At 37.3% G+C, this 11,945-nt stretch overlaps 1 protein-coding gene across 3 annotated transcripts in view; it reads right to left on the bottom strand.

Moving 5' to 3' along the window:
• Positions 1-269: 269 nt before the first annotated feature.
• Positions 270-11,945, bottom strand: part of LOC111338022 (ankyrin repeat and FYVE domain-containing protein 1-like) — a 101,797-nt gene continuing 90,121 nt past the window's right edge. For 2 of the 3 annotated variants that reach the window (XM_088747509.1, XM_088747508.1), the window contains exons 8-10: positions 5,393-5,467; positions 3,832-3,918; positions 1,163-3,442 (exon numbers count right to left, since the gene is read on the bottom strand). In XM_088747509.1, coding sequence (XP_088603635.1) covers positions 1,431-3,442; positions 3,832-3,918; positions 5,393-5,467 — 2,174 coding nt within the window. In that variant the 3' untranslated portion in view covers positions 1,163-1,430. The other variant, XM_088747507.1, reaches the window with a different exon arrangement.

The raw sequence follows: 11,945 nt of genomic DNA, 5'->3' as shown, positions 1-11,945 counted from the left end.
TGTTTAAACCAAAATTCAAAAAAATTCTCCTGATTTCTCCCCCACCCCCCTCTTCCTTATGCTCTATTTATTCTAATGACGCCACGTATTGGGAGTCCCTCCCCTTAGTTGAAGTCTGATAACAATGACGGATTCAACCTCCCTTCCCCCTGAAAGCCGTGTGTATCCCCCGTCGGGCGATCAATAACAATATTTATCAAACGGGGAAATGTTTTCACTCCCTTTCCGGACGATAGAAACATTAAAGTCGTTCCCATTGAAAAAAAGACTTTTATGCTGTAATATAAAATTTTATTGATTAACTAATCTTGAAACCTTACTTACAAAGGCTTCCTAAAAACTCCTTATAAATTGACTCACTCAGTGATATAATCATTTCCTTATTTGTGGAGGTAGTCTCACGATTCAAAGTGAAATTTTATATAAACTATCTCGTTTATTTTTCTTACAACCAACATAATTGCGTGAGCCTATAGGAAGAATGCAATATTGAGGTCTTTGGAGAAAAGTTAAAAGTGCCTACTTATTCCAAATTGCACGAGAAAAATCAAGTCATTTTTACTTCCTTTAAACCTGATCAAACCTTTTATACTTGGCAGCTTTTCATAGTAATGTAGAAGTAAAGAGGGGTGACCCACGTGAAAATAAATTCATTCACACCAGAACACCATCACGCCGTTTTGGTCAAAACAACGTGATTAATCAAAGTGTAAATTTTTCTGCATTCCTTTTTTTTTTTGTTTTCAGTTATCAACAAATTTTTACCGCTTTTTCACTGAGTTAATTATTTTCTGCCCTACATTGGTGTTTCCTGAAAACTGTTTTTCAACCAATTAGAATGCAGAAATTTTTTACGTATTCTATTAACAGGTGTCCTATACAGCTTTTATTTACATGAATGTAGTCGAAAGTAAAAAAAAAATGTTATATATTAACAAATAACTCATTTACTTATGAAATGTGCACAAAACCATGTCAACTTTAAGAAGTCTAAATACAAAAAATTAAATCGCTGGCAACATTACGCAGACATACACTTCTGGCTGTTATCAGTGTGGGTTAATTTTTAACAATCTCTAACCAGCTGACAGCTTCTCCTCCATCGTACAAGCCATATTAGGACATCGGTTACTGACAACACCTCGCAAACTAAGGCCTTAAAAAAACAAAAACAAAAACAAATGAGTAGTTTAGCTAAACAAATGTCTATCTCGAAACCAATTGCACAATAATTTGCTGAACAAAGAGGTTGAATATCTTAGTAAAAGTCATCTGCGTGCCACAGGCAGCCCTATAGTAACTACCCAACATACGACTCATTCGGGTCAGCTTTGAAGTTGATGGGGCGATCAAACCAGTGATTTACATTTTGACATTGAAGAATTAAGCGAACATGAAATAAGCTGTAGAACTTATCTCACCAACCTGAGTTAATCATTGCTGCTTGCTGACTCACTGCTAGCTACGTAACTCAGCAGGAAGTCAAGAACATCTGGGTCACGTGATGAGGCATGGTATAAAGAATCTCGGCCGTCATTATCCTTAGTTAAAGGATTAGCTCCCCTCTCAAGGAGATACTTTACACCTTGCAGCGTGCCAAAACGAACAGCAATGATTAGAGGAGTAGAACCGTACGCGTATTTGGACTCAATGTCCGGCAAGTGGGTAAGGATAAGATCAATGACCTCAGGGTCTCCACCCACTGCGGCAAAATGTAACATATTCCACCTCCTGTTATCAACACAGGTTACCTTTGCCCCCTTCTCAAGAAACCATTTCACTGAGTGTAATTTGCCCTTGAAAGCCGCCACCATTAGTGGCGTGAGACCCTCGGCTGTTTTGGACTCAATGTCCGGCAAGTGAGTAAAGATAAGATCAATGACGTCAGTGTCTCCACCCTGTGCAGCAATATGTAACATATTCCACCTCCAGTTATCAACACAGGTTACATTTGCCCCTTTCTCAAGAAACCATTTCACTGCGTGTAATTTGCCATCCAAAGCCGCAACCATTAGTGGCGTGTCACCCTCGGCTGTTTTGGACTCAATGTCCGGCAAGTGAGTAAAGATAAGATCAATGACGTCAGTGTCTCCACCCTGTGCGGAAAAATGTAACATATTCCACCTCCTGTTATCAACACAGGTTACATTTGCCCCCTTCTCAAGAAACCATTTGACTGCGTGTAACTTGCCCATGAAAGCCGCCACCATTAGTGGCGTGTGACCCTTGGCTGTTTTGGACTCAATGTCCGGCAAGTGAGTAAAGATAAGATCAATGACGTCGGTGTCTCCACCCTGTGCGGCACAATGTAACATATTCCACCTCCTGTTATTAACATAGGTTACATTTGCCCCCTTCTCAAGAAACCATTTCACTGCGTGTAATTTGCCTATGAAAGCCGCCACCATTAGTGGCGTGTAACCCTCGGCTGTTTTGGACTCAATGTCTGGCAAGTGAGTAAAGATAGGATCAATGACGTCGGTGTCTCCACTCTCTGCGGCACAATGTAATATATTCCACCTCCTGTTATTAACACAGGTTACATTTGCCCCCTTCTCAAGAAACCATTTCACTGCGTGTAATTTGCCCATGAAAGCCGCCACCATTAGTGGCGTGTGACCCTCGGCTGTTTTGGACTCAATGTCCGGCAAGTGAGTAAGGATAAGATCAATGACGTCAGCGTCTCCACACTGTGCGGCAAAATGTAACGCATTCCACCTCCTGTTATCAACACAGGTTACATTTGCCCCCTTCTTAAGAAACCATTTCACCGCGTGTAATTTACCATTCAAAGCCGCCACCATTAGTGGCGTGTCACCCTCGGCTGTTTTGGACTCAATGTCCGGCAAGTGAGTAAGGATAAGATCAATGACGTCAGTGTCTCCACACTGTGCGGCAATATGTAACATATTCCACCTCCTGTTATCAACACAGGTTACATTTGCCCCCTTCTCAAGAAACCATTTCACTGCGTGTAATTTACCATTCAAAGCCGCCACCATTAGTGGCGTGTCACCCTCGGCTGTTTTGGACTCAATGTCCGGCAAGTGAGTAAGGATAAGATCAATGACGTCAGTGTCTCCACACTGTGCGGCAATATGTAACATATTCCACCTCCTGTTATCAACACAGGTTACATTTGCCCCCTTCTCAAGAAACCATTTCACTGTGTGTAATTTGCCCTTGAAAGCCGCCACCATTAGTGGCGTGTGACCCTCGGCTGTTTTGGACTCAATGTCCGGCAAGTGAGTAAGGATAAGATCAATGACGTCAGTGTCTCCACCCAGTGCGGCAAAATGTAACGCATTCCATCCTCTGTTGTCCATCAGGGACGGATCTGCTCCTCTCTTAATCAGACCCTTCGCCGCTCGGACACTGGCATTGAGAGACGCATTCATTAGGGACGTTCTGCCTGTTGCGTCTTTGGAGTCAACAGAAAATCCTTAAATCAGATAACGTGAAAAGAAATTAAGACAGGTCACATTATCAAAGAAGGAGGTCGAGGTGGGAGAGCAAGTTTTGGAAAAAAGTTTAACTAGTGAGCAGTACTATGCGAGCAGTTGTTGTAACACTTTTTTATCCTCAGACGTGTTTCGTCTTACTGTCGTAGACTTCTTGAAGGAGTTTTACAAGTTAACACTAAACAGTTCCTTGTTATCCTTGCTCACAGAAATGAGCGAGGAAAATAAAATAACCAATCAGTAGAGCCTTATTCTAAGGCTCTACTGAGTAAGAAGATGGGAGAAATTACACGTTGATAAACTTTAAGGGTTGAAAGCAAAGCAATATTGGAATATAAATGCAACTAAATTACTGAGGCTTATGGTATACCTTCTATAGCTGTACCTGTTGCTGTGAAAACTTCTTTCTTATTTCTCTGTGTTTTTTCTGTTGAATCAGAAGTAGCAGTACCTGAATCTGATATGAAAAAATACGAATGAAGGTATTAAATCACGTAGCCACAGGCAAGACTCAAACGTTAAACATGTTAACTAAATTAGTGCTAGGTATTATAAGTGAGAGAATACTTTGCTTTCTAAATTCAGCTTCACTGAAAAAATCAGTAGAGTGACAAGCCTTATGGAAAAAAGGAGACAGACAAACATTGTTTGACTGTTTAAGTGTTGAATGATCCATAAGCACACATAAAAAACAATTATATGCTTTGTTTATGAATAATGTTCTATGTTTGAGAACAAACTCAAGTCCTTCTTCAGTGCTTCAAGGTTTAAACACACTCAATCTATTCTTACTAGAAGGTCACTCAAATTGTGCTTTGGTTAATAATGGTAATCAGACTGAGTGGAGTCAGATTCTATCTCTAATTTTTATGAGCTATTAACAAAATAGGACGACCACTAAGGTGAGAGTCTGATCTGTCAATCAAGAGCATGAATACAGACTGAATTGGACGCCACAAAGTCCTCTTACCAATTAATCATAACCATTAATTACAACTTCAAAAAAAAAAAGAAATACATTTAGCGAAAATATCTTAGGTTGAGACAATGACTTGTCTTAAGTGAAAAATCCCTCCATTTGGTAAGTTCCCCAGTTTTTTTAGGATATTAGTGGTTGTTGCTGTGGTTACTTTGATCATTTCTGTGATTGGTGGATTTAGCTGAGTGGACTTACTATGTTTGGCTGCTTTAACTGTTTGATTACAACTCTCCAGAATGATTAGTGAAAAATAAAGCAGCTAATGCACCAATCACATTTGAGGAAATTGTAACAGTTATGATTAATCAGTGTTGTGGGGTAGTAAATTTCTACACTCAGGTATTTCCATACATTTCTTTGTTATAAGTTGAAAGTAAAGCAGAAACAGTAACAGAAATTCTACTTAATCTTATACAACATAGCTTCGTCTCAATCTGTAATTACACAAAGGTCTTTCCTATTTCCTAAAATAAGCATCAAGGCAATTTTTTAGAATTTTAACTTGGAGAGCAGCACTTATTGGAAGGATCAGGTTGCTTAATTGAGGAGGTTGTTTATCAAGAAAATATTAACCTAGACTGATTTGGTTGAGCAAATGAAGTTTAAAATGGAGTAAATTAAATTAAATAAAATCTCCAATACCCTTATTTTTCAGCAGTGAACTAAATTAAGGCATGACATGCATTTTATATGTAAATTCACCCGCCAGGTGCAAACTCTGGTGGTTATTCTAGCTACTGCATCTCATTATGTTTCAGTAGAAGAGCAAAACTTTAATTGTCACATCTTCACTGTACCTGTACTTTTCACTATAATTACTTCCATAATCATCAGAATTGATATTTTTGTAGCAAAAACTTCTGTGAATAGTTTCCTCTCATGATTTTTTTCAGAACAATGTATCCTTCTCGGCAAATATTACTTATTGCTCAAGAGTTTGTACAAAATTTACCTGTTGCTGTCAAAACTGTCAAACTCTCCTTTCTGTGTGTTTCTTCTATTTCTTTTGACCGGCATGCAACTTTATCTGGATATAAAGAAATGAATTTAACAACAAACTAATCATCAATTGTCAAATGATAATTTGAAAAAGCAATTATATGGCAATTGTTTTCAAAGTGTTATCAAAAAAAAATTCTACCATTAGAATGATTAAAAAACTTCTTTGATTAGACCAATCAACATGGTTTTGGAGTATTGGGCAAACCTTAACACTTTCCTATCTTAATGCAGTCCCCTGCTGGTAGGCACCTTATTTGCAAGCTACTGATACAACTATGCTATCAATTCTATGTTCTCTGGCTGTACAGTTACTGTTTTACAATTGACGTTTATTTTGACAAAATTCTAATTGGTTGAATTTCTTTCATAATGAGATTCCAAAGAAATACTGAATGTGGTGTTTCACGGTCTGTGAAACATAATTTCAGATTTAAGCAAATTACACGCATGCAAAACAGATTCAACTCTACACTCGACCACGTGCTTTTAATTCTCCTAATTCCTTTCGACCATACACAATTACTTCACAGATACTACACTGAACATAACTAGAATTAATTATTTCAATTCTACTGCTAATAAATGAATATTACTAAACCACTCTCACTTTCTTCCTGCCTTTCTTGCAACTTTGTTCCCTTTGTTCCTTGAAATTTTCCAATAATGGATTGTAAAAATCCACTTCTTCTCTTTGTCTCTTCTATTTTTATTGAGTTTTGCTGTGCTGTATTTTGTTTGAAGAAAATGAAACACAAATCAAATTCAATTATCAATTCAAGTTCCTGTTCAAAATACTCTGAACTCATTACAAGGCAACTGAGAGCTATCTAGTCAAGCTTAAAAAAATTGTTCACTTAAGCCCTCAAACATTCAATCAAGTAACAACTCTTGGACTGCATGAAGAGATTTCTTTTTTCAATTCAAAGAATTCTGCATCCAAATTAACGGATTAGTTAAGAGATGATACAACCCTTGCTTTTAAGACTTAAATTACATGTATCTCACCTACAATCAGAGGATACTAAGTATGCTACACAATCTCTGCCATTTAAAACCCTAATTTTCAGCAATGAAACAAATTTAGAGTGTAACCTACAATCATGTAACAGTTACATACATCCACCTGGTGTAGACTCCCTCTGTTCATTTCTTTCTTTTTTTCCAACTTCTAAGCTGCTGTGTGGAACATAGTCTATGGACAGGGGAGAGAAATATCAGATAAGCTAATACTACAGTCAGAAAAAAAGAGTTCCCACAAACACAAATGACTCAAAGGAAACTGTGAATAAGTTGTGGGTACATTGCATTTGAATGAGTTTTGAAGATAATTCAATTCCTAGGGGTGACTCCCGGATACAGTTGAAACTTTTTAGTATTACTTTGAACTGCTGGGGTGATGTTGGGTGAGTGGTCAGAGTTCACATTTTAGCTATCAGTAAGTACAAAATACAGACTGCAAACTGAGTGTGAAATGCAGACTAGGTACAAAATGCAGACTGCAGATTGGGTAAAGACATGATAACATATGTCATCTTACAACTTATTGAGTATCACGCAATCGCCTTTTAACAATCACTTTCGCGATCATTTGCACAATTTCGGAATATTCCTTGTCTGTTCCTTCCCACATTTTGTTTTTAACTATGTAGCCATGACTGAATTCTGTTTTCAAAACAGCAGCCACAATTGTTCTCAAATAGAATTTCAATTATGCCATCGTATATTAAAAAAAAAGGCTTTTGTATGTGTTATGAACTCTTCACCTTTAAAACCGATATGAGTAATATTTTCAAAATGTGGGCTTAGACCAAAACTGTTCCTTTGACTTCACATAATTTTTTATTTTTAACGTTCAGGGGTGTACACACAATGATTTTCACAAATTAATGTCTGCGCAGTCACCAAACAGATGAGAGGTGAAACCAACAGAAAAGTAAACAACTGACCAGTCGCGAAGACAACGCTTCACTTTCCTCTATAAAAATTTGCCGGTTACTAATCTTAGCGATATGTAATGATATAAAAACTGACGACTCGCAGTGCATCATACCTATCTAATACCGCAGTTCAAAATATATTAACTTCATATATTTCATTGTATCTGATTGTTTTCTTTGTTTTCACAATTGCTTTCAAGCAAGGGACCATTGTCATTACGTCTTAATTTAGAGCACGAAGGCTGTATTCGATATATGATATATTCCATGAAACAGACTGTGACCCTGGTGCTAAGCAAGAATTCCGGTCGTTATTAGAGTCGATTATTCTTAAAGGGCGGCAATAAACACTTTGGCATTTTTTGCGAATAAAAATTCATTACAATTTTGAGCCGTAAAAGACTGAAATTTTTATCTGAAAATAGTAGGTATGTGAAAAGGTAACCACTTCAGTTTCCGAATTGGTTTTTGACGTAGTGTGGGTTATTGCATTGCTTCCCTTCTATCCCTTGATCGAGTATCTCAGAATCTTGTGATCATCTATTTCAAGATCTTGAATTACTAAGCAGTAGCTTTGAGTTTTCTGTTGATGGATCTGAGCAAGAATTCTGGTCGTTATTAGAGTGGATCATTCTTCCAGGGTAGTAAAAAAACACTTCGACATCTTATGCAAATGAAAATTCATCACAATTTTGAGTTTAAAAGCCCAGATAAAAAAGACTGGGATATTTATCGGAAAATAGTATGCATGTGAAAAAGTAACCATTTCAGTTTCTAAGTTGGTTTTTGACGTGTCATGGGCTGTTGCTTTCCTTTCTATCCATTCATCGAGTATCTCAAAATCTTTAAGAGTCAAACATGGCTCTCACCTTCGTCGTTGGTTTTCCTCTCTCCCATAAATTTATGTAATGCTTCCTCAAGTTTTCCAGGTTTTTTTGGCATTTTTCTCTATATAATCTCTAAACTGATGAAAAGTCTCCAGTATAAGAATCTCAATCGTGTTTGACGTAGTTACGCTATGAGATGCCGAAGTCCGAATAAATTATAGGTTTTAAAGGACTGGGTATAATTGGTTGGCAGCTGAGGTAACTCAACCCTAGTCCTTGTCTTCGTTGGTTTTCCGTTAAAGAGAAGAGCACTGGAGTCCAGTTCAGAAAAGCGCTGTACTTTTAGGCTTTGAAGGTAACGGTAACAAGATTCGTTTTGGCCACTTGGGTTCATATGTCAAATCTAGGCACAAATTTAAGTCTCCTAACAGTTTGAATGCAAGTGACCATTTCAGCCGACTCTTCTCAGCTATAACAAGGAAGGAATTGAGAGAAATCATGGATCAAAAATTTTGTGTATCGATTGGAAATTTTAAGATCAGTCGTGGTCGCTCGCCATAATTTACAATAACTTTCAGAGGTACAGAATCTCAATGCCTTAAACAAATTAGCTCAGTGGAATAAAAGTTAAAATCGTTTAAAAAAGAAGTCGCGTGAATTAACGCAGCCTAAATTAAAATTACCTGACTGCACGAGCAGCTACGAATTAGTTGTTTTCAGCGAGTGGAATATTTAAATGCGTAATCGAACGCGAGCATATCGATCTTACTCCCGCAGAATTTAGACACACTAAAGGGATTTCGTGCGAAGGTATCGTAGATGAAATGATATCGAACAATAAACGCATTCGTCATCGTTGTCATCATTTATCTGCCTTTTTTTTTTAACAATGGCGATAAATGAATTTACAACATCATAATAATTGGACGAAAGAAAGTTATTAAGCCGCCTGCGGGAGGCCACTTCGCTTATAGACAGATATTTACAAAAACCAAAGGACTGCGAATGTGCGGCTGGGCCAGTTCCGTAATTTTTCTAAAAATAAATGCTATCATCTTCGTCTTGAAGCTAAGAGATTTGATGAGCGAGCGAGAGATGCAGAAAGAGAGTTCTAAATTAGATGACATTGGTATAAGTATTGCAAATTGCTTGAGATTTTTATTTGTCTGAAAGAAGTCGATTTTTTACCGAAACATCCCAGTCAAACAGAAAATCGCCTATAAACAAACCATTCAATATCCGGTATAGAGATATACACTGTAGAGTAAACATTTTTTACGAAAATCATCATCACCTTTCGATGATACAATACAAATTGTTAATTTTGTACGAGAGGATATGAAATATGTTTGAGTCGGTGGTAAATATGGCTTGCAACCAGCTTGCAACGGAAGGAGGGAAGTAACGTTTCTGCCAAACATCTCTCCTTTAGAATCTCTCTAGAGAGACGAACTCGCATCAATACCTCAGTGGATAAAAGCAAGTCATATACAACGAAAGACGGGCCATCAGGATGGCATTGAACGTGGTTTTCGGTTTCCATCAAATTTTTATCGCGGTTTTTCGAGTTCTGGCCTAATGTTTTTCGTGCAGTGTCAATTACATTAATTTGCTAAAAGATCACAATGCTCTCTCTTTCCTTCCTTGGAGTTCTCACCCACCTTTCTCCTTCTTTATTTTAAAGGCCAATTGGATATGGTACGCTAAGGTTTGTCTTTTGTAAATACAATTCCCCGTCAAATTATTCCAGACGAACTTTCAAGTGCACTTTGAATTCCTAAGTTCAACCTACCGTTCAAACTAAAACAACGTTTCTTTATTCAATTTATCAATATTAATTAATAAGGTAACAAAATGTTCTTTGCAGATGCACTGCCATCTCAGGCTTCAACTGAATTCGAATCCGTGCCTCACAGATATTATTTAGGCGCTTCGACCAACTGACCTACGAGGCCACAATTAGAGCGCAGTAAATTTTAGCATTCTTCTTTCACGCAATAGAATCTGATAACAATCTAGTTTTTTATATTTTTTTATCATTGTTTAAAAGTTGTCAATTTATTTATCCCTAACTATAGATAAATTGCTTTCTGAGGAATTATTCTGTAGCTTTAAGATATTGCTGTAAATCCAAGCTTACGAGACGCCCGATTGAATTCTGCGCAATGCATCACAGAAGGACACTTTTTCAGACATCGAGGCCGCAGGACGCAATCATTAATTAAAAGCAATTTTAAGGTGTTACATTATATGTGACATGTTACTTAGTCCAGTACTACTCTATGATGAGCATAAACTTGGTGTAATACCATTTTTAACTGGGTTACAATTGGCACTATAATAAACCCAACTGGGGCTTGTCCATTTTACTTGTTCATGGTTGCGCTATCCGTTGCCATCTAAAACATGTGTAATGTAGATCATTGTAAGAGTACTCTTTTCCTTCAGCGTTTATGCATATGTTCAGCTGGCTTTCTTAGTCTCTGTTTGGCTGCGACTGATCCGGCATCAGCTGGAAAGTCATTTTATGGCCGATAAACTGCTGATGATTGTCTGAGAACTGCATTATTGTCTCTTATTGGCTTAGTATCATGGCTGTACTTTAAATCTCGTAAACCTTCCCCTGATAGTTCACAGTGTAAAGGTGCTGTGCAGGAGACAGCAGCAGCAGCAGGAACTGTGCTTGGTGTCGTTCCATTCAGTCAACCCCTCGATGGTTTCAACGGTCGTCGACAAACAAAGAGTTTGCTCAAATACGTGACAGCTCACTTAAGCAGCTGGCTCTGGTCGGCTTTGTTTCGCTGAAATATAAAATCCAACTTATTCGATGTAATAACAATACCACGGGTATTCTCTGAAATGCTTAGTTTCTTGGGAGGCGAAATACAAGAAATGAGGAAATTTTCCGCTCGTCTTATGTAACTGTCAAAATAGGGATTCATTATTCAAGTATTATTTCATTTTCGAATATTTTGGCTTCTAGTTTTCAAAATAAGTCTAACGAAAGCGACAGACGATATCAGAACATTCCGATGCGCTTTAAAATTCCCTTTAACCAAAAACAAACCTAAAAAAAAAATCAAAGTTTTCATCGCTCATTGCAGCCATCTTTTACTTCTATTTTCTTTCTTATTTCTAGCCCTTTCCTACAGCGTCATGGTGACGCGTATTTTGTTCGTTCTGTTGCCATAATATGGTAAAATGGCGTATAATAGTGGAATAATAAAACGATTTTTCTTTAATACTAGGGGCATAGTAAAAGGATTCGACTGCGTTTGGATACCACAAAAGCCTGCAATGTACGGAAAAAGGAGAAAATTTTGTGACGTATATTGTATATTCACGTTTCTTTATATTTAACTGCTTAAAAAGCCTTTTTTTTTTCCCGAAGATCGTAGATAGTGTTACGGTTTACTAAACCAAGACTTTGTTGTTGATGATATGTGACTTATAATCATTACCCTTTTAAATGAGTCAGGAGTAACAACAGAATATTAATATCACATATGTAGATTTATTAAACTATTTTTGTTTATTGTCAATGTGTTCTTTGCATTTCATCGCTGTTGTTTTTCTCTTACCGAGCTGGCAGTTTATGGAATGGAACCTTATGATGGAATTAAAAAGACAGTGCTTCATAAAACATCGTCAACTGTTATAACTTCTCAAATTCACTAATAATTTATGAGGGCAAATGCCGATAAATGAGGCACTTTTGGGTCACATGCATGAATGTTGA

The sequence above is a fragment of the Stylophora pistillata genome, chromosome 2, assembly GCF_964205215.1.
Source record: "Stylophora pistillata chromosome 2, jaStyPist1.2, whole genome shotgun sequence".
NCBI lineage: Eukaryota > Metazoa > Cnidaria > Anthozoa > Scleractinia > Pocilloporidae > Stylophora > Stylophora pistillata.
This window is presented reverse-complemented; position numbering and strand designations above follow the sequence as displayed.